The 24,077-nt window shown below is 39.5% G+C and overlaps 1 protein-coding gene across 31 annotated transcripts in view; it reads right to left on the bottom strand.

The window, feature by feature from the left end:
- Positions 1-24,077, bottom strand: part of dst (dystonin) — a 291,289-nt gene that overhangs the window by 30,234 nt on the left and 236,978 nt on the right. For all 31 annotated transcript variants that reach the window (XM_087278762.1, XM_087278728.1, XM_087278746.1 and 28 more), the window contains 7 exons: positions 23,391-23,510; positions 14,277-14,446; positions 13,303-13,462; positions 8,360-8,554; positions 6,075-6,203; positions 881-1,024; positions 363-551 (listed from right to left, as the gene is read on the bottom strand). In XM_087278762.1, coding sequence (XP_087134888.1) covers positions 363-551; positions 881-1,024; positions 6,075-6,203; positions 8,360-8,554; positions 13,303-13,462; positions 14,277-14,446; positions 23,391-23,510 — 1,107 coding nt within the window. The remainder of the gene's footprint in view (positions 1-362; positions 552-880; positions 1,025-6,074; positions 6,204-8,359; positions 8,555-13,302; positions 13,463-14,276; positions 14,447-23,390; positions 23,511-24,077) is intronic.

Here is a 24,077-nt window from a genome sequence, read left to right as displayed (position 1 = left end):
TTGAAGGGGGCGGGGCATGTTAGATACTAGAGAGCATTTGATTGGTCCGAGAGATTTAATGAGAAACTGAAGTATGAGGTGACATGAATGAACCCGTTGATCCATTTAGGTGACAAGTTTGACACGTTAATATCAGTTTTAAATCTTTCAAACATGAATTTTGTCACCGTTTTAGTGCGCACTGGCTTAAAGATATCCTTAAATCTAACAGTACTGATGCTAACATCTAAAAACCCTTCTTTAAAAGTCATGGGACCTTCAACAACCTGCTAATCTAGATGGAATCAAGATGTTTGCAATCAGTAAATCACTTCAAACTTCTTTTTACCCCTTCACTGGGTGCACCGTGGCTTTGATTTTACCTGGTGCTCAGCAATAAGAGCTTTGACTTCCTCCAGCTCCTGAGGCATTGGGTCTTTGTCTTTCTCTCCGAGCGTGGTTTCAGCCCACTGGAGCCAGTTCAGCAGCTTCTCCAGCAGCTCCTGAGTGGCCTGCAGTTCATCCAGAGCACTGGAGAGTCTCTGCTGGTGCTGACGGGCCCAGGCTGTTACCTGATATAGCCACACACACACACACACACACACACAATTGATCAGCTAAGATTAATAATAACGTCTTACAGTGTTAGTTAACCAGTTAACAATTGGAGCCTTATATGCTTTGCTATATACAACTTCACAGAATTTCCAATCATTATGTCCAGATTAAGATGTAAAATTATGCATGAACTATTCAGATAATTAACCGACTAACTGTCTCTAACAGTGTTCACGTATGTTCATATATATGGAATATACATTGAATAAGTGTCTATCAGCGTACTGTATGTCTAGTTCTCATCAAATGAGTGGATAAGGGAAGCGAGCGTAAACAGACGAACCTCCTCGAAGCGTGCTTTAATGATGGTGTTCCAGTGTTTGATGGTGGTGATGGAGTCTGGGTGGCAGATGGACAGGATGGCTTCTCCCATGCTGGTGGCCTTACTCAGAGCCAGTCTTTTCTCCTCCAGCCTCTTCATGAACTCCTGCATGCATCAAGAAGGTCTTTGATTAGTAAAACAATCGCAGTTACACAAAGTGAAGACCATTCCATGACACAGCCAGATAGAGACAGATGATCAAGTTGATTTATTTATTTGACATGGACATCACAACAACACTGGACTACCAAATGCATTCGTTTTTTAAGGGTTTTAGCAAACTTGCTAATTCTTTGTCCACAGGAGGCTTGACAAAATGGAAACATAATAAATACACATACACAACGTTATAATTCTTCACATAAAATTACTGAAGGCAAAAGCAAAGATCCAACAAACCAACAGTAGACTGTGCAAACACTGTTTTGTTTTAACCACATTTTGAGAACACTACTAATACTATTTAGATTACTTTCTGATTTTAGGCTAACAGGTAAATCCTTCCACAGTTTGACTCCCTTTACAGAGAAAACAGATTGGCCAGATGAGGTCTTACACTTTGGCACTGGACAGTCACCATTAGCAGTTGCCCGTGTGACTCTGAGGGTGCGTTCACACCTGTGAATCGATTCAGTTGTTCTGAAACAGAGATTACAATTGTAACATTGTTGCTCTTGGAGCGGTTCGCTTTCACACTGCAAAGTTTCTAATCGGACCAAAAGAGCTAAAACAAGTCACGTGCGAGTAAACTCTCCTCACATTGGTCAGAGTGTCAGGGTTTATTTTGCAGCGTCCCGCTCAGCTGTCAGGAGAGGTGGTGGTTTGGTGGTGATTGACAGGGTGCGTGCGCGACGTGTCTGAGGAGAGATGCGGTGGGGAGGGGTGAGAAGGGTGCGCGACGATGCCTATTTGAGGACCGGGAGGGAGACTCGAGATTTCCTGAGAGCATCACTTGTTTGTGGGCACACGGAGACTCGCGAAACTTCCTGCCATACTCATAATTCACTCTTCATATAGCCGTAAGCCTATTACATATCCATAAAACACTGTGATATAACCGCGCTCGAATCGGATCGCTTTCTCACTGCAATCGAACCGCTCCAGGGTTCGTTTCAATCGAGCCGAGACCACCTCACTCAAGCGATCTCAGAGCGATTACTTTGGCGCAGAACATTGCCCTGTTCACATACACACATACACACTTCACGAAAGTGTATATGGGGGGCACATACACACTCTACGAAAGTGTATGTGACAAATAAAGGCCTGATTTGAGTTGATTTGATTTGAAGTCAATAGGCTTTAATGTAGTTAAAGAGGCTTGTGACATGATGTAATGCAATCCTTCAATTGAAAGAATATCATTGTGTGCATGTATAATTTTGCAGTTTGATATGTTAAAAACCTTCTAATAAAACGAAAACAGTTTAGACTTGGCTTAACTTTCTTCCTTATATTTTTAACATCACTATCACATTTTAAATTAATGTCTAGAGTTATGCCAAGATACATACATTTATTCATAACTTTATTTTATCAGCACCTCAAATGTATCCCGTACAGGCCTATTTCTTAAAGAGAAGCACATAGAAAGTATTTTCTTGACATTTAATGTTGAATGAGACAGCTCAAGCCATCTTGAAATATGTTGTAAAGCCTGGGTCAGTTGCTCACCTGCCCGGCATGGTGTTTTAGCTGACACATGACTGTCATCTGCATATAACTGGCAGTTAACCCCTAGGCGGCACTCTGGAAGATCATGTGTGTACAATGTAAACAACAATGGGCCAAGAACAGACCCTTGAGGTACTCCCATATTGTTAGAACACACCGATGACTTCACCTCATTGACCCTCACAAATTGCTGGCAAATCAATCAAATACTATGGAAGTCAAAGGCTACCAGTTCTTCTAAAGTGGAGTGAATAAATGACAGATTTTTCATTTTCAGTCCTAACTATATTCCAGAAAGCGTTTGCAACTCGTAATTCATGGTGATCTATTACTAATCATATTCATGTTGATTATACATCAAGTATAACTTACTAACAGTTGTTCACTAGAGAAACAGCATCGTCACCAAGGCTGTGTGCTTCAGTGGAGTTCAGAGTAATTCAGATTTTTACTATGAGATATCAACACAAGGGAATATGGGAACTCTTTCCTGGCACACAGCAGTTAATAAAGACTCAAAGCCATGTATGGATATCGTTCCTCTGTTGGAAAGAGGGAGACTGTCAAAATGAGCTGGACGACGGATCACTACTTCACATTATGAGCACAGCTAATAAAAGAGGAATGTCAGAGATGTGGAAAACACCGACACGCTTTCTGTCTTATGAAGGTTTGGATTTCCATAGGGCACACACACAATAACGAAATTAAGATAGACGCTCTGTGGGATTTGTTTGCTGCTTTTTGTTACAATCCGGCTTTAAATATTAAAGGAATAATGCCATATTAGCCTGTATACTCTGTCTACATTATGCATTTATGGTTTAATTAATATTTATTAATAATATAAAAACCCTTTACGCACCAAGATTAGGCTATGTGTTTTTGTGGAGGAATCCACTGTAGATGGCTTTAGCTGCGCTCACTGATGATGCGTCCAGCAGCACTGAACACCCTTTCACTGCTGCTGCTGCTGCTGGCCGAGATGCATAGCACTCATCTGGCTAATTTAGCATGTTTTGGGTGGGATTGTTTGTTTATCTTCCACCAGCCGAGAACATCCATTTCATTTTCCATGACAGCGGTTTTAATGTACCGAGTGACCTCGTCATCTTCCCTGTCAGCTTGCTGTACAATGCTGTTTAGCGCCCTACCATAATACACAGTGTATGAGCGATAATACACAGTCTCTCTCTCTCTGTACCGGCCCTGTCATTTTCTCAGGTACCGCCTACTTTGGAGCACTATTGGCTGACAGGACAGCCAATCCTAATCAACTGTGTGACGACGACTTCTCTCTCTGCCAATCACGTTAGTTGCAGAGCCCTTTAAAAACGGAAGCGGCAACAGGGAGAGATCAGCTGTTGTTGTTTTGGCGTGTTGTCTGTTTGGTGGTGTCCGTGTGCGTTGTCGCTGCTACTGATGTGTACTTTGATTTAGTGGTGGGCAAAGCAAGGCTTCGTGAAACACTGAAACAGTCGAAGCAAAAGTGTCGAAGCTTCGAAACGTTTCGAAACCCCACTCTACAGTGAAAACTAGTGGTCATTTTTTATGTATTGCACTGAAACAGCTTCAGCAAAGAACAGTTGAGCAAACTGAGGCATTGAACGCCACTTTGTGTGCTTGACCCTTCATGTTATATAGTGGAGCGGTTAAGGCACTTGGCTACAGTGCGGGGATAGTGGGTTTGTTTTTAAATGCTTTAATACCAGTTGGTAATGCTTTGCTCTTGAATCGTTTTGTTTCAACATTGGTCTGATATCCAAAAAAACAATTTGTGAATAAATATGTCTTGTGTTGGTCTTAAAACAGGGTTGTTGCTAGATCAGCAACTGTGGCCTGAAGATATCAAGAATTATTTATATTATTCATTAAATTTCCCATTTATTGTATTTTATTAATGTCTACCCAAACCCTAAACCCAACTATCACAGTACTGTAAAATTATTAATTATAGTTTTACAGTGTTACAAAAATGATGCAATATTGAGGGCGTAACTGCAGCTGTATCCTATTTAGGCTACACAAAACAGAAACATGATTAAAATACATGAAACCATCAGGATTGGAAACCACAATATCACTTGAAGCACAGTATTGGTGTGCACACGCACAGTCCACTAGGCCACATACAACAGAAATTTCCTAGACCTTGGCAGCCAAATGAAGATTCGCCAGGTATCGAAACGCTTTTAAGCTGATACATGCTTTGAATGGCTTTAGTCACGTGACCAGGTGTTTCGAAACACTTTATTCACGTGACTTAGGTGCTTCGGATCATGCTTCGGTGCAGTGTTTCGAAACACTTGCGCTTCGGGATCTCGACACTTTGTCGAAACGTCAGTTTCACGTCAGCCATCCCTACTTTGATTAAGATTTACTGATGTTGACTTTGAGTGAGATTTGTTTGAGAGTTCTGACGAGTGTTTCTACATCTCTAGCTCGCTATTGCTCCATTTAAAAACCTTCTGTGACTTGACAAGGGAGATCTGGAACAACATAGTAAGTCACGTGACATACATATTTGCACGCAGGATTATTGATGTATAGTCACACTAGTTAGCGAAGTGCGCTAGTTTTGTATTTTTATTTATTAGAGTAAGTTCAGGGCGCTTTGCGTTGAAGACTTTTCTTTTCATATTGTTATTTCTTATTTAGTGGATTGGGGAGGAGATTAAGGGAATGTTTTTTTTATATTTATTTCTTTGATTTGTATGCGCAAACTTCTTTTCAACTTTATCTTATTGTTTGTAAATATTGTAAATAATGTGGGAGCAATAAATCTTTTGCGGTGCTAATTTGTTGTTTTGTGTTTTCTCTTGCCATTCTTCAACATCAGTTTATACTTTGGTCATCTTTATGTTACTCCTTTTAATACCCTAGACAAATTGCCATCAAGGATCGTAACAACAACGTAAGGAGTTATTTTTTTAGATATTTTGAGCAATAAAATGGCTGTTAAAAAGAGTTTAATAATAACAAAGGTAAGATATATACATCTGACAATGTAAGAAGTTAGATGTTTTCATGACATTTAATGCTCGTATTTGTGTTGCTTTTGCCTGAAGTACTTGTATATTTCTGCATAAGCCCCGCCCCCTCAGAGCATAACCTACTCGCGGCTGAAGTCCCTCCCTCTTGGAGGTTACCCAACCTACTTGCGGCGTAAGCCCCTCCCACTTGGAGGTCTCAGTGCTGCATCTTTTGTTTCACCTTTGCAGGGAGGGATTTTAATGTTGTAACAAACGATTTGATTACTCTCTTGCGCTAATCGAAATGCATCACATTATTTACCGCGCAAGCCGAGCCAAGCCCGGCCAGACCCCATCTAAAATTTTAGAAATTAAGCCCGAACCTGTCGGGTCCTGGTAGGTTCGGGCAAAGATCTTCAGTTCTACTCCAGGGTGTCTTGAACCTTTAAAAACCTAAAAGTCGACTTTAACAAATCTAAAGTGGTTCAGTTCAGTTGTGGGACACTTGCCTTGTGCTGTTCAATGAGCGCGCGCAGGGCTTCTTCATCATCTGGAAGAGCTCCATGAAAGCGGAGGCTCTGTTCAGCTTCTGCCAGCCACTCCAGCAGGATGTGAACGGTGGAGTGAAACTCTTCAGCCTGAGGGACAGAGAACACTCATTACACAACAACCTTAATCCCTTTTATTGATTTGCTAAGAAGATTTTTATTATCATTAAAATTACAAGACTGCCTCTTCTTCTGTAAGCATTCACACAAGCAACTGCTTTCATTTCTTTCTTTATTCACCAATAAGACATCATACATTTATTTAAAGCCATTTTAAGGTCAACATTATTCGCCCCCTTCAGCTATATTAGTTTTGGATTGTCTACAGAATAAACCACTGTTATACAATGACTTGCCTAATTACTCTAACTTTACCCTAATTACCCTAGTGAAGCCTTAAAATGTCACTTTAAGTTGAATACAAGTGTCTTGAAGAATGTCTAGTCTAACATTATGTGCTGTCATTATGACAAAGAGAAAAGAAATCAGTTATTAGAAATGAGTTATTAAACTATTATGATTAGAAATGTGTTGAAAATTATCTTCTCTCCCTTAAATAGAAATTGGGGGAAAATATATAGGAGGGCTAACAATAAAAGAAGATTTTGAGCTGAATCTGTGACAGGTTTTTACATGAAAAATAAACACATACAAAGGAGAACAAATCAATAGTCCTGGCTCCTAATGACACATTAAGGTCTTGTGAAGCGAAACGATCGCTCCATCTAAGAAAATGAACATTATTTACTGTATTATTATGTGTAAGAGAAATCTTCTCTCTGTTAAACAGAAATTGAGGGAGAAAATATACCGGGGGTGTATATATATATATATATATTTTTTTTTAATATATTTTATATATATTATCTTTATTAATCCGGGGTTGCAACAGCGGAATGAACCGCCAACTTATCCAGCAAGTTTTTACGCATGCCCTTCCAGCCTTATATACATATTATATAATATTTATGTTACTAAACATAATATAATACATAATATATATATTAGGGATGCCACAATACAGTCAGTTAGCCCACGGTTCAATACATACCTCTTTTTTTTAACACGGTTTTCGGTTCGGTTTGGTTCTCATGGCTTGACACAAGTTTTTTTTAATTATAAAAGAGCTTAAAGAGGTTAAAGAGGAAAAAAATAAAAATGATTTATTGCAATACTCATTTTGTTTTACTTAAAAGCCAAGAAAAGTACAGTAGTTCCTAGTGTATTGTATAAAAAGTTAACACTGAAATCTCACAGCCGCTGGTAGCCCATGTACACACTGGAACATATAAATGGAACACATAAAATCCTACACTTTGTAAATAAACACACATGTGAAGTTAATAAAGATCAATTGGCCATTTCAGATAAACATATTAGACTTAAGTAAACATAAATAGATCATCTTAATTATCTTAGTGCTGAAGAAATGCGAGACTGTAGTCTGTAACGCAAATCGAGTGCTTTTATAAGATGACAAAAGCCCACATCTCCAATCACCGAAAACGGCTGCAAATCTTTAGCAATAATAAACAGCCGCACTGCCTTTGTTATTTACTGTGTCTCTCAGGACCAGTTGGGTTTGTTTGCTGGAAAGATTCAGCGAGGGATTGTTGCTGTTTGTAGGACTTTATCACCTTCTCTGCTCTCCTGCTTCAGACAGTGATATTGCTGGGTAATGGCGCTGCAGATATGCAGTCATGGTTATACGTGTAAAGCAATGCTTGCACACATTTTTTTGTTCTCCGTTTTTTTCTTTTATTGGCGTTATACTTAATGGCAATTCCGAAATGTCCTCAAACCGCAGATTTGAAAGACGCCGGCACATTCTGTTACTGTTGCCTCACTTCGCCGGCACTTCCTGGTACTGTTGCCTCAGCCTCACTTCACTGCCGCTCGCCATGTTAAAGTGTGGAATGATGGTCAAGCGCCCCCTAACTTTAGACCTTAGTTATTGGATATTTACTCGCAGGGAGGAGTTTCCTTATCTCAGCTCATGGATTTACAGGCAAACACAGTCAATTCGGGGAGATATAAAATGCACATAAATTATTTAAACGCACAACTCACAAGCTCGTATTGAACCGTGGAGGTCGTACTGTACTGTTAAATATTATATTGAGAACCGTGGCATCCCTATATATATATATATATATATATATATATATATATATATATATATATATATATATAATATATATATATATAAAACTAGCTAAATAGTAAGTGATTGTGACCAGTGTTACCTGACTGAGGGCCTGCTCCAGGCGTGTCTGTTTGGACACGGAGAGGCTGCAGACCGTCTCCCAGCGGGTGCTCAGCTCCTGCATCTGAACTTTAACCCAGGAGGAGTCATCATGACTGCTCTCAATCAAGTCCCGTGCCGAACGCTTCAAAGCCTGAACGCTGCCCGTCCTCTTGCCCAGCTCCTTCTGGAACACCTGCAGCACACATGCATTGATCAAAACATTCAACCAGTCTGCGTTTAATCTACACATGAGCCGTGTTTATAATGTCAATCAAAGCATTTAATCCAAGTGCTTATGTAGAAGCTTTTGCATTGCCTATGGTGCTGTTTCGAGTCATTAGCTGGAGTGTTCAACAGGCTCACTAGAGGGCACTCCAGCTATACGAACACTCCACCAGGCATTCGCCCGGACTACACCTCCCATTGCACTTTGTGCCACAGCTGATAACAATCTGGACACTGACACACAGCTGCAGCTCATCATCACTGATTACTGACACTATATAAGCACCACAGACACACTCAATCATTGCTCAGTGGTGATCCATGTGACATTGGCTGCGTCTGAAACTGCATACTTCCATACGCTAAAATCAGTATGTGAGCCGAGTAGTGTATCTGAATTCATAGAATTGGAAAATCAGTATGCGAGAAGTACACGGATGACTTATTACTTCCGGCGAGATTCTGAAGTGCACATCCCATGCATGCTGCGCTATCCCATGATGCCCCGCGAGAGAATTCATGAATGGAAGTGAAGCGACGCAACTGAAGCAGGTAGGTCACATGACCATGACAAAATGGCGGATTTAGTATGTCCGAATTCCATTCATACTTTTCACATTCATACTGTATAGAACGCACTTTTGTAACGGCCGAGTAGAACGTTTAAATTCAAATGCAGCACCTACTGAGTAGTAGGCGGTTTCGGACGCAGCCATTATCTTGTTTTTCATGCTTTCCACTGTCTGTTTTTGATTCTTTTTTTAAATTTATTCCTTAATTTATTTATTTATTTATTCATTCATTTATTCATTCAGTCATTCCTTTATTTACTCATTCATTCCTTCATTTATTCCTTTATTTATTAATTTCTTTCTTTATGTATTCCTTCCTTCCTTCATTTATTCAATCCTTCCTTAATTCCTACAATTATTCATTTATTCATCCTTTATTACTTCATTTATTTATTCCTTCATTTATTCATACAATTATTAATTTATGCATACTTTATTCCTTTGTTTATTCCTTAATTTCTTCCTTCATTTATTCATTCATCCATTCATTCACTCGTTCATTCCTTCATTTATTCCTTCATTCATTAATTTCTTACTTCATTTATTCATTCCTTTATTTATTTCTACAATTATTCATTTATTTCTACAATTATTCATTTATTCATCCTTCATTCCTTCATTTATTCATACTATTATTAATTTATGCAAACTTTATTCCTTCGTTTATTCCTTAATTTCTTCCTTCATGTATTCATTTATTCATTCATCCATTTATTCACTCATTCATTCCTTCATTCATTAATTTCTTACTTCATGTATTCATTCCTATCTTTTTATTCATCCATTCACTCATTTCTACAATTATTCATTTATTGATCCTTTATTCATTCATTCCTTTATTTATTTATTCCTTCATTTATTTCTACAATTATTCATTTATTCATCCTTTATTCCTTCATTTATTTATAAAATTATCAATTTATGCGTACTTTATTCTTTCATTTTTATTCTTTCTTCAATTATTCATTCATCCATTAATTAATCCACTACTATTAATTAACTAATAAAATTAATTAATTAATTAGATCGTTCGTTCGTTGATTAATTAATGAATTTATGAATTAACTAATTCATTCATTCATTCATTCATTCATTCGTTCATTCATTTATTTCTTCATTTATTAATTTATTCATCCTTCATTAATTTCTTCATTTGTTTTTTATTCATTCTTATCTTCCTTCATTCATTCATTCAATCCATCCTTTATTTCTTGATTCAGTGACCATGAAAAAAGGGCGGATGTAGTATGTCCGAATTCCATTCATACTTTTCACATTCATACTGTATAGAACGCACTTTTCTAACGGCCGAGTAGAACGTTTAAATTCAAATGCAGTACCTACTGAGTAGTAGGCGGTTTCGGACGTAGCCATTATCTCGTTTTCCATGCTTTCCCCTGTCTGTTTTTGATTCCGTTTTCATTTTTGATTGTTTGCCGCCTGCCCTGACCTTTGCCTGTTTTGTTGATTACTCTTTCAGAGTTTCTTCGGCATCATTGTATTGCTCCTGTTATGACCCCTGCCTACTGACCACTCTTTATAATAAACAACCTGCATTTAGATACTCACTACAATGCTACACCTGATCCCATGTCCTCCGTGACATTAAGGACTGTTTAAACTGCACATGTCCACTACTATAAAACACACGTAAACCTTAAATAACAGCCAGATTTTGGGGAGTATTTGCACATAACAGCAATCATGCCAGCATCAGGTTTTAATTACGCAGTGCATGACTTTCCAGCAGCATTGCTCCTAAAAAAGTTGACTCTGTCGATGTGTTATATGAAATATGGATCACTAGATGATCTCTGTCTCACAGCCACATGAATGTTGGCTTATTTATAGAGTACTGTCAAAAAAGCAGCTATTTTTTATCTTGATCACCAAGCGCTAGAATGCATCCATAATTATCATGCATAAACAGCACCAAACATAGTCTGAAAACCGAGCATTTGCTCACGCTAAAGCCTCAGTTCTGGACACGACTGAGGTCATCATTTCTCTGTGTTTGAACTCCTGTTAGCCGTAAATCAGAGCCGCGTGTTCTGTCATATTGCTCTCTCTCCAACCATACTACAGCGTAATTATATTTTATTCCTGCCATAAAGTCTAAGATCAGAATCAAGAGGCGTAGGAAATGGATATTTCAGGACAGCTGCTCAATGCTTGAACAATGCACTCGCACACTGCAGTCCTCAGATCAGATTCAACAACACATTCTGATGCACAACTGGTGTTATAAATGTGCAGGAAAAAAGATTCATACTGGGGTATACTTCCTTCCTTCCTTCCTTCCTTCCTTCCTTCCTTCCTTCCTTCCTTCATTCATTCATTCATTCATTCATTCATTCATTCATTCATTCATTCATTTGTGTCTTCATTCATTCATACTTTCATTCATTCCATCTTTCATTCCTTTGTTCATTCCTTTATTTATTCCTTAATTTATTTCTTTACATATTCATTCATTTATCTATTATTCTTTCATTTATTTCATTCATTCATCCATTCACTCATTCGTTCCTTCCTTCATTTATTCCTTCAATTATTAATTTATTCATTCTTCATTCATTCATACCTTCATTCCTTCATTAACTCATTCATTCCCTCATTTATTCATTCGTTCGTTAATTTCTTCCTTCATGTATTGCTTCCTTCATTTATTAATCCATTCATTCCGTCATTTATTCCTTCAAATAATCATTTATTCATCCTTCATTCATACCTTCACTTATCCATTCATTCATTGCATCTTTCATTCCTGTGTTCAATCCTTCGTTCATTTCTTTATTTTTTCCTTAATTTATTTAATTAATTATTCATTCATTTATTCATTCATTCATACCTCCTTTCACTCATTCATTCCTTCATTTATTCATTCATTTATTCCTTCATGTATGCCTTCCTTCCTTCATTTATTCGTTCCTTCATTTATTTCAACAATTTTTTATTTATTTATACTTTATTCCTTTATTTGTTCCTTAATTTCTTCCTTCAATAATTCATTTATCCACTAATTCATTCATTCATTCCTTCAATTATTTATTTATTCATCCTTCCATTCCATCTTTCATTCTTGTGTTCAGTCCTTTATTCCTTAATGTATTGCTTAATTCCTTCCTTCCTTCCTTCCTTTATTCATTCATTCCTTCATTTATTTCTTCATTTCTTCATTCGTTCATTCATTCCTAAATTTATTCCTTGATTCAATAATTCCTTCATTTATTCCATCCTTCCTTTATTCATTCATTCCTTCATTTATTTCTTCATTTCTTCATTCGTTCATTCATTCCTAAATTTATTCCTTGATTCAATAATTCCTTCATTTATTCCATCCTTCATTTATTCATTCATTCCTAACTTCATTCATTTATTTCTTCAATTATTCTTTCTTCATCCATTCATTCCTTCATTCGGTCACTTATTCCTGCCTCCCTCCCTGGTTCATCCATCCATCCATCCATCCATCCATTCATCTATTCCTTCAATTATTAATTTATTTATCCTTCATTCATTAATTCATTCATTTATACCTTCTTTCATTCACTCATTCATCCCATCTTTCATTCCTTTATTTATTCTATCATTCCTTCCTACATTTATTCCTTCAGTTATTCATTTATTCTTCATTAATTCCTTCACTTATTATTTCCTTCCTTCCTTCCTTCCTTCCTTCCTTCCTTCATTCATTCATTCATTCATTCATTCATTTCTTCAATTATTCATTTATTCTTTGTTTATTACAACATGTTTTACTTGGTTTATACCTTCCTTCATTTATTCATTCCTTAATTTATTATTTCATTCATTAATTTTTTTTCATTCATGCCATCCTTTATTTATTCCTTCATTCCTTTCTTAATTTATTACTTCACTCATTTATTTATTCCTTCATTCATTCATTCACTCACTCATTCCTTCATTCCTTCCTTCCTTCCTTCCTTTCTTTCTTTCTTTCTTTCTTTCTTTCTTTCTTTCTTTCTTTCTTTCTTTCTTTCTTTCTTTCTTTCTTTCATTCATTCATTCATTCATTCATTCATCCACCCATCCATTCATTTCATTCATTCATTTATTCATTCACTCATTCATATTGTGTCCGCCAGTTCAGTAGTAAGAGCTGCTAACAGGTTTGCAGTACCTTATGGCTGTCGATGAGGTTGAGGACGAGGTCTATGTCTCCATGCACTGGCTGATCTTCTGCCAGCTGAGGTTCCACTTTATACAGCCAGTCGATCAGAGCCTGCAGTGCGTCTGTGAACTGACCTGAGAACAGCAGAGCCTCCTCCAGCTTATTCTGCCTGTAAACATAAACAGTTCATACAGCATGTCAGAATTCTTTTCAAAAGAGGGCAGAGCTACTGATATCTATGTCAGCATAGTGGCAGATTCAAAAACAAGACTGATGTCTTATGCTAATGAGAGAGAGATGGTCACTAGTGGGCGGGGCTTTCCCCCTCTGATGACACGTACAAAGGGAGAATGTCAATCAAAGTGTTTCTGCAGTCTGTTTTCATCTAGTCTGATTATAAGCAATAGAATTAATACATGTTTACTATTAGAAGCAGGTTATATTCACACACTGCTGACACACAACAGTGTTTAAACCCCTTATAAAAGTGACTTTTGCATAATAGCTCCCCTTTAAAATTCGAAAAAGGTTCCATTGTTTCACTTTAATAATAAAAATACACTTAATCTCATATTAATCCTATTTTTCATTGTAATTTCATTCATTCCTTTTCTTGTCGGCTTAGTCCCTTTATTAATCCGGGGTCGCCACAGCGGAATGAACCGCCAACCTATCCAGCAATTTTTTACGCAGCGGATGCCCTTCCAGCCACAACCCATCTCTGGGAAACATCCACACACACAAACTTCACAACTTCACACAGAAACGCCAACTGAGCCGAGGCTCGAACCAGCGACCTTCTAGGTGTGAGGCAACGGCACTACCTACTGCGCCACAGCTTCGCCCACATTGTAATTTCATAATTTAACAATACATTATTTTTTAAAAATGGTTTTGAAAATATCTGTGTCCATGTGGACGGGGCCTTAATAATCCTTAATCATCTTTAATAGGGAAGGGGTGTGTGTGTTTTTCTGAAATACCTCTCCACAGATTTGCCGCAGACCGTGTCCCACTTGTCCCGGAGCTCACTGAGCATGTGGTCCAGCTTCTGGTTGTCGTCTTGTAAGGAGGTTTTGTCCTTCAGAGCTCGTCCTGTGCGGCTGGTGGTGTCGTACACCGAATGCTTGCTGCCCAGAGCTTTCTGAAACTCCTGTAAGAGAGACACACAGAGGCTCACTGAGATGACATTGGAATAATGGGGAAAAAAGGCACTGAGACACAGTTTAAAATTATTAGCGCTGCTGTGAATTTTGGCCATGTTGGAAACGCACTCAACAGCCGCAGCTTTGCTCATGAGGAGGAAGGGGCGGAGCTACAGTTGATAGGGAGGTGCTATATAAGAAAGGGCGGAGCTTCAGATGATAGGGAGGTGCTATTTATGAAAGGGCGGAGCTAAAGTTGATAGGGAGGTGCTATATATGAAAGGGCGGAGCTACAGTTGATAGGGAGGTGCTATATATGTAAGGGCGGCGCTACAGATGATAGGGAGGTGCTATATATGAAAGGGTGGAGCTACAGTTGATAGGGAGGTGCTATATAAGAAAGGGCGGAGCTTCAGATGATAGGGAGGTGCTATTTATGAAAGGGCGGAGCTAAAGTTGATAGGGAGGTGCTATATATGAAAGGGCGGAGCTACAGTTGATAGGGAGGTGCTATATATGTAAGGGCGGAGCTACAGATGATAGGGAAGTGCTATATATGAAAGGGTGGAGCAACAGTTGATAGGGAGGTGCTATATATGAAAGGGCGAAGCTTCAGATGATAGGGAGGTGCTATATATGAAAGGGTGGAGCAACAGTTGATAGGGAGGTGCTATATATGAAAGGGCGGAGCTACAGTTGATAGGGAGGTGCTATGTACGAAAGGGCGGAGCTTCAGACGATAGGGAGGTGCTATTTATGAAAGGGCGGAGCTAAAGTTGATAGGGAGGTGCTATGTATGAAAGGGCGGAGCTACAGTTGATAGGGAGGTGCTATATAAGAAAGGGCGGAGCTTCAGATGATAGGGAGGTGCTATTTATGAAAGGGTGGAGCTAAAGTTGATAGGGAGGTGCTATATATGAAAGGGTGGAGCTACAGATGATAGGGAAGTGCTATATGTAAAAGGGCGGAGCTACAGATGATACGGAGGTGCTATATATGAAAGGGCGGAGCTACAGATGATAGGGAGGTGCTATATATGAAAGGGCGGAGCTACAGATGATAGGGAGGTGCTATATATGAAATGGCGGAGCTACAGTTGATAGGGAGGTGCTATATATGAAAGGGCGGAGCTACAGATGATAGGGAGGTGCTATATATGAAAGGGCGGAGCTACAGATGATAGGGAGGTGCTATATATGAAAGGGCGGAGCTACAGATGATACGGAGGTGCTATATATGAAAGGGCGGAGCTACAGATGATAGGGAGGTGCTATATATGAAAGGGTGGAGCTACAGATGATAGGGAAGTGCTATATGTAAAAGGGCGGAGCTACAGATGATACGGAGGTGCTATATATGAAAGGGCGGAGCTACAGATGATAGGGAGGTGCTATATATGAAAGGGCGGAGCTACAGATGATAGGGAGGTGCTATATATGAAAGGGCGGAGCTACAGTTGATAGGGAGGTGCTATATATGAAAGGGCGGAGCTACAGTTGATAGGGAGGTGCTATATATGAAATGGCGGAGCTACAGTTGATAGGGAGGTGCTATATATGAAAGGGCGGAGCTACAGATGATAGGGAGGTGCTATATATGAAAGGGCGGAGCTACAGTTGATAGGGAGGTGCTATATATGAAAGGGCGGAGCTACAGATGATAGGGAGGTGCTATATATGAAAGGGCGGAGCTACAGTTGATAGGGAGGTGCTATATATGAAAGGGCGGAGCTACAGTTGATAGGGAGGTGCTATATATGAAAGGGCGGAGCTACAGTTGATAGGGAGGTGCTATATATGAAAGGGCGGAGCTACAGTTGATAGGGAGGTGCTATATATGAAAGGGCGGAGTTTTTTTCACTGACACTGGATTACTTTATATATTCGTTCATTCATTTATTTTCTTTCGGCTCAGTCCTGGATTTATTAGAAATTGGCACAGCGGAATTTTTTATGCAGCTGCAACCCAGTACTGGAAAACACCCATACACACTTATTCACACACACACACACACACACACTCATACGCTATGGCCAATTAATTAATCCAAATCAACCATAGCGCATGTGTTTGGACTGTGGGGGAAACCGGAGCACCCGGAGGAAACCCACACCAACACGGGGAGAACATGCAAAGTTAAAAATAAATAGTTATGGCACTATTTTGTAGTAGTTGGTCATTTATGTCACTAATCTGGCAACCATCATCAGGGAAACAGTTAGAATTTCCGGTTAGTAATGAAAAAACATTTGGGACGACACTAAATTTATATACTATGCTGTTGAGAGTGCAAGAGTGCCATTTGGGGTGCAGTGACTGTGATATAGATGCTTAAACGATACAGTGCACAGCCCTAGCTCAAGGGCACGTGTCGTCCTGTGAGGCCTGGTGGGAGGCCTGATGTCATCAAATCCTGCTATTCTTACATGTGACTGAATCATCAGAACTTCTCAGGCACTGCTGAGCTGTTAATTACAAACCAAACACTATACAGTCACACAATCCTTCACCCACTCGCATCCTGCCCATGCTGCACGCCTCGTCCAAATCTATTTCTATATCACACATTTACAAGCAACAGAATTGTGAAAATGTGGTTCACTTCATTTTTACAATTCACGCATTTAAGAAACACTTCACTTTTAGCTAAATAAACTAGTCAGCTGCTTATTAATAGTTAGTAAGGGTTTAGGTATTGGTTAGGATCAGCAGTGAAGAGTAAGATTATACTTTATAAGTGCTAATAAACAGGTCATATCGTAATAATAATCCAGTAGTAAATGGTGAGAATTGTTACTTAAACTAAAGTCTTACCAAAAAAAAAAAAGTATATTAAAACTGATCCTAATCGAAAGCCAGCAAGTATTCAAAGAAGCCAGCGAAGAAGCAAATCTCAAACTAGTGCAAAGTTTGGGAGGTGCAGTTGAAGAAGCTCAACCACTCTTATGGCACATTTTCGCTGGCACGTTGGAAGTGCAGTGCAGAGAGCGTTTTCACTTCATTCATACTGTATGGAAGTTGAGCGTAACGGCTACGCAGTGCATTATAGGATTGAAAGAGGCATAGAGAAAGCGTTGAGAGCAGCCGAGAGCATCAGAAAGATTGGCCAATTCTCGACTATATGCAAATGTCAAGCGAAAACCAACCAATCACTGTAAAAAGCAGTTGATGTTTGTTAACGAGTTAATAACCGATAGGCCCAAGTATATTCATTATTTAATTTTCTTTTAATGTACAAGAGTGCTGTAAAGGTGTCAAAGTTTAACCTGGTGCCATAAAATCAATTCCTTCTGGATCTGACGCTATTGCTGTCTTTAATATAACATAATCACAGCAGCGGTTGCAAATGAATGGAAAGGCTGATGGCTTTTTATTTACATGTTTTATTGTTACTATTAACTACTACTTTGTACTTCAGTAGGTTATGGATAAAATATGGTATTTCTAACAGTTTAATAAAATTAGATTTCTTTTTTAAATCGCCAAGCGACCCCACCTCATTATCCTGTGGCCCCCTGGGGGTGCTGACCCCCACTTTGGGAACCACTGGCCTAGAGCAGTGGTGTTTATGTGGTGTTTCCGGAATCACTGAGCGCAGATTTGATGCTGTAGTGGAAACATGGGTAACCACATGGAACAGTAAGAAGAAGCTGATTAATTTACTGGAACTAAGTGATCTTTTAGATGCTTATAAGGAATCACATGGTCACTAATGAATTTTGGTGTAAGTCCAGATAAAGCCTTGGAAGTTAAATGTATTTATATAGCACTTTTAACAGACAAGAAGTGCTTTACAGTAAAAAAAAACAGATCAAAACAAGTTAAAACCAAGTAAAAATAACACTAAATGTATTCACAAGCCTCCATTCTGTTAATTAAAAGCATGTACCGTCTCTTAAAAAAGAGATAATCTATTTAACACTCAATCCTGAACTTTACAGGAAGCCAATGTGAAGACGGTACATTTGGGGAAATCCTTTTTTTTCGGTTCCAGTAAGAAGCCTTGATGCAGCACTTTGGACAATATACAGGCAAGAATTGGTCGTTTGGTGCAGGCCACAGTAAAGGGAATTACTGTAATCTAGCAGTGATGTAATAAACGCAATGATTACAGTCTCCAAACCTTTGTGGGGCAGAAACTGTTTCAATTTAGTGACTACCCTTAACCACTGTGCTCATGTGTTTCTCGAAGAGAAGATGACTAAGATTGAGGTGTTTAAGAGAATTGTGCTGAACAGCAATAATGCTATGACTCAGTACAGTACAGTCAGCTATTTTTGTCCATTTCAAGATGTCACACTTAACTGATGATTGATTATAAAGCTTGTTTATCATGCTGTCCCCGGAGAGAGCCCTGATCTCAGAAGATCCTCGAGCCTGGGGCTCCCTCCCATTTGAAAGGTGAGAGGGGAGTTTGAGCTAAGGTAGATCTGGAGAACTCCCCTGCTGTAGCTAATAAACAGATAGTGATCGCTCTTAAGAGATAACTACTGACTAGGAGCACGTCTATGGTGCTGATTTGGATAAGTCAATTAACTTGATTTTGGATGGTGGGAGGAAACCGTGGGGTCCGAGGGAAACCCACGTGAGCACGGGGAGAACGTGTAAACTCCACACAGAAACGTCTGCTGGCTTGGTAAGAACTAGAACCAGTGACGTTCTTGCTGTGAGGCAACAGTGCTAACCACTGGGCCATCGTGCCACCTAACTAGGAAAGGAGGAGGAGTAGGAGTGGAAGGGGGGATTCTTCAAATCGAAGATGGCTGTGAAATGGAACTGGGGATATTTATAGTGGCTTAGGAATTGTTTGATTAGTTAATCATAAATTGGATAATGCAGGTTCAGACACAAGCAATCATAAGCATCTAGTTTCCTCTCAAAACTAGTTTATAAATAAACTTAACTTAAACTGTCAGAAGCGAACCATATCGTAACACTTTTTAGGGATCTTTGCATAACGGTACACTGGAGCCATTTCACAAGACACATTTAACGATGATCAGCATCTTAAATCCTTAAAAGTTTTTAATATTTAGATTTTTTAAAAACCTATAAACGTTTGTAAGTATTTCTGTATGTATTATATCATCTTTGCGTTAAATAAAATGAATGAGCGCTTGTGTGAGGTGTGTTTAATGCAGTGTGTATGAGGGCAGGACAGTAAATCTGACATTATTCTCTCTTCTGGATGCCTGTCATGGTCACCAGCGATCCAGCCTGTGCAGATCGCTAATGGACTGCAAATCCGCTATATAACACGAACTACATATCCAGCCATGCACCGCTCACACGCACCTGTTCCTCATTCGGTTGATTACACACACTCACTGGGAGCTGCTCATGAACTGATTAGATCAGGGGTGTCCAAACTCGGTCCTGGAGGGCTGGTGTCCTGCAGATTTTAGCTCTTACTTGCCTCAACACACCAGCGAGGATGTTTCTAGAAAGCCTAGTAAGAGCTTGATAAGCTAGCCCAGGTGTCTCTGATTGGGGTTGGAACTAAACTTTGCAGGACAAGAACCGAGCTTGGACATGCCTGGCTTAGATGGACTTTGAATACAGCGCACACACACGCACACATCACGGCTGAGTCTTGTTTAACTGTATTGTGAACTTTACGATGCATTTTCCTAGCCAGTTTTGACCCTCGCTATGTTTCGTTTGTTTAGTGTTTATTCCTGCCTGCTGCCTGTCTCTGACCATCCGCCTGTTTACCGACCACGACTCTGGACATCTGGTAGTTCCTGGGCCCTATAATACACCCGGCGCAATGTGGCGCAGTAGACTTTTGCTAGTTTCAGCTTGGCGCAAGAGTGGTTTTGAGGCGTTGCGCTAGGCTGTTTAAATAGCAAATGCATTAGCGCTCATATCTGCGCCCATAGGCGTTTTGGTCTAAAAAGGAAGGTGTTCTGAGGCGGACCGCTGGCGCGTTGCTCTTTTGAGAAACTAAAATAGATTTTTCATTAGACCAAAACAAACCCGGTCTAAACTCCAGCGCAGAGTTGCACCTCGCTTACACACTGCTTAATACACACAAGAGAGCAATAGGCAAATATCTTTACATATGAAAACATTTAAATATTAAGGATATATATAGGATATAACAAGAATAGATATAGAATATAAATATAAAGGATTAAAATATTATAAAACATATTATTTTCTAGCCTACAGAAATATGAAAAATCACTGCTTTTATGTCTTCTTCATCTCGGGAGGCTTTTTCAGTTCATTCATAACAATTTGCTTTTGTATAATGTTATTATTATTAGCAGTATTATTTATTATATCCATATTTATATTTGTTTTATTAAAAACAAGCTTAGATTTGCCCACCTGTCAGGTTTTAGACCATATGGGGCTCAGCATGTGTTTTAGGATATAACTCAGGTTTTTGAGCACATTTTGTTATTATTGTTCATTTATTCGTTTGCTGGAGATTAGAACTGAATTTAGAAATAGTTTTGAAACAAATATTTGCGCTTAACAAACTAAATTAATTATTTATAGACTTGAATTGATGTCTGTGTGTAAAGGTTTCCCTATCCAAGAGCGAAAGTGAAAGTAGATCCATTATCTCTCATTCTCACGCAGTAGATGCTCTGTTTAACTGTTTTCTGTTAACTGTTCGCTTGTGAAATGCTCAGATTTTTCCACTTAGACTTACTTTGCGTTCTGTAAATAGCGAATGCGCTCTTGGCGTGACGCAGCTGGCTCTTAAAGGGAATGGGAGATGAGACTCTGATTGGTTTATTCTCAAAACACACCTATAACTCATTAAGAGAATAAACTAAACCCTTTTAGACCATGCGCCACGGCGCAAAGCGGATTTTCCCGTCCTTAAATTAGCAAAAACGTGTCCTGACACGCCCTGAAAGCGTTTGCGCCCTGTGTTTTGCGCTCTGCGCATGGACCGTCAAAATAGAGCCCACTGTGTTGATCATTGCTTGCCTGAGCTTTCTCATAATGAATCCTGCATTTGGATCCGCACCTCCCTTTGCATGACACTGCCGTTATCAGTCTCACACTATTGTTTTCTTCTTCTGAAAGTCTTGATAACACTATCATGGAGTTTTTTTATTATGCGAGCCAATAGGATTGTAAATAAAATGATTCACTGCGCTCTGAGTTTACTAACTATGACGACTTGAGCCGTCCCTTTAACTAGAACATTACAGGAATGTTTTTATAATGTGAAATGGTTTGCTGGGTATGCTTGGTCATCTTTAATCCTGATTGAATGATTATTTCTACCGCAGTGGGGAATTCCTCATACAGGATGTCACTTCTTATGACCCCAGTCAGTTCAGAACACAATAGCTGTGTGTGAAAATAACACACACCTGGTATTATGATTCACACTGGCTGTCAAGCAGCACTTCAAGCAGATGGAGAATAAAGGCAGGAAGTCTATACGGCCCCGGTTTACACCTGGCTTTAATGTGCAGGGTTTTGTGATCAGATCACGAGGGGTCAGCACTAAACACAGGAGCGAACTGAAAACACACACGCTGTATGAAGGCAGTCAGAAATGTGTGTAACCACATTATGCATTATGTTGCTCGAAGGCTCATCCGTTTGTGTATTGAGAAAACAAACATTTCAAACGGCACCGTTCACGATTACGGCTCCTGTATTTTACTTTCAGCAACGGTTCGCATGCAGTGTTGTTCACAGTATGTCATAGGATGCGTCCGAAACCGCATACTTCCATACTATATAGTAGGCTTGGGCGGTATCCAGATTTTCATACCGTCAAACCTCCTCCGTATTTTACCCCGGTATTACCGTGCATAATAAAAAAATATGACGTAAAGCGACCTGAGGTTCCCGGTCACCTGTCTGTCTTGTACGTATTAGAGATCTGCGTGGGACACACATACACACACACACAGAGCGCAAGAGAGACGCACAGCACCACACTCTCTTTCTTTCTCTCACACACACACACACACAGAGCAAGATGCACAGCACCACACACGCACTTTCTCTCGCTCTCTCTCTGTGTGTGTGTGTGTGTGTGTGTGTGTGTGTGTGTGTGTGTGTTCGTGTGTGCTTGCATGTGTGTGTGTGTGTGTGTTTCCGAGTAAAGCGCGGGAGCGGTCGCACAGTCTTACAATATCGCTTCCGAGCAAGCGAGCACGCAGGCATCCATGTGGATGCGGTGTGTTTCTGTCTTTCTCTCTCATTCACACACACACACACACACACACACACACACACACCCACACACACACACACACACACAGAGAGAGAGAGAGAGAGAGAGAGAGAGAGAGCACCAAGCGACACACAGACAGCATGCTCTCTTATTTACACACACACACACACAAATACACACACACATACACACACACACACACACACACACACACACTGCAGGTGATTAGATGCGCGATTCGAAATCTTACCTCACCTCTCTCTCTCTCCTCCACACTGTCCCGTCATGACAATCACGCATACTTATTTGTAGGCATTAAATAAATAATATTTATTATATAATACTTGTCTCCAACTTAAGTGAATTGTTTCTATGACGGTATAACGGTATCGAAACTGACACCGTTGCTATTTTTAGATATCGCGGTATACCATTTTACCGAATTACCGCCCAAGCCTACTATATAGTACGCTAAAATGCAATAAACCGCACTTCAGCAACATTGATTTGAGGGCGCACAAGAAGATCTGCGCTTGAGCAGCGTATAATTGAGGGGGCATTAAGTTGTGCGCGAGCAGAGGAAATCGGCGCGCGAGCAAAGAGATTCGCATGCTCGTATTCTATTACATAAATGCGATCTCGACTTGTAATACTGCGCACACGACATCTGTCATTGAAATAAATAACGCCACAGGTAGTTGGTAGATCTGAGTAAAAAAGAGGAAACACTGCCACCTATGATCAGATCACTGGAAACACATCTAAACAGACTCTGTGTGTCAGTCAGTCACCTTGTGCTGGGTCAACTGTGTCTTGATCTTGTCTGGGTCGTTGGCGATCTCCAACTCAGTGTCCAGCGCTCGCTCTGACTCCTCCAGCCACTCCATCAGTTTGCTCCAGGACTCATGGAACTGCAGAGGACAATCCATTAGTGTTGCACTCATTATATTACTGCTAAACATTTGCTATTGCTATCATTTCTGCACTTAATAGTTTTAATGCCTCATCTCTGATAGCTGATTTCTTTTCTCTTTGTCATGATGACAGCACATAATGTTAGACTAGATATTCTTCAAGACACTAGTATTCAGCTTAAAGTGACATTTAAAGGCTTCACTAGGGTAATTAGGGTAAAGTTAGGGTAATTAGGCAAGTCATTGTATAACAGTGGTTTGTTCTGGAGACAATCCAACACTAATATTGCTTAAGGGGTCGAATAATATTGAGCTTAAAATGGCTTTAAAACAATTAAAAACTGCTTTTATTCTAGCCGAAATAAAACAAATGAGACTTTCTCCAGAAGAAAAAATATTATCAGACATACTGTGAACATTTCCTGAATCTGTTCAACATCATTTGGGAAATATTTAAAAAAGAAAAATTGACAGAAGGGCAAATTATTATAACTCTATAGGGCATATATGTGTGAGTATAACAGCTTGTCTTTTAAATGCAGTTTCTCCCAGTATATCCTGCTT

The sequence above is a fragment of the Danio rerio genome, chromosome 13 (genome assembly GCF_052040795.2).
Source record: "Danio rerio strain M-AB ecotype USA chromosome 13, GRCz13ab, whole genome shotgun sequence".
NCBI lineage: Eukaryota > Metazoa > Chordata > Actinopteri > Cypriniformes > Danionidae > Danio > Danio rerio.
This window is presented reverse-complemented; position numbering and strand designations above follow the sequence as displayed.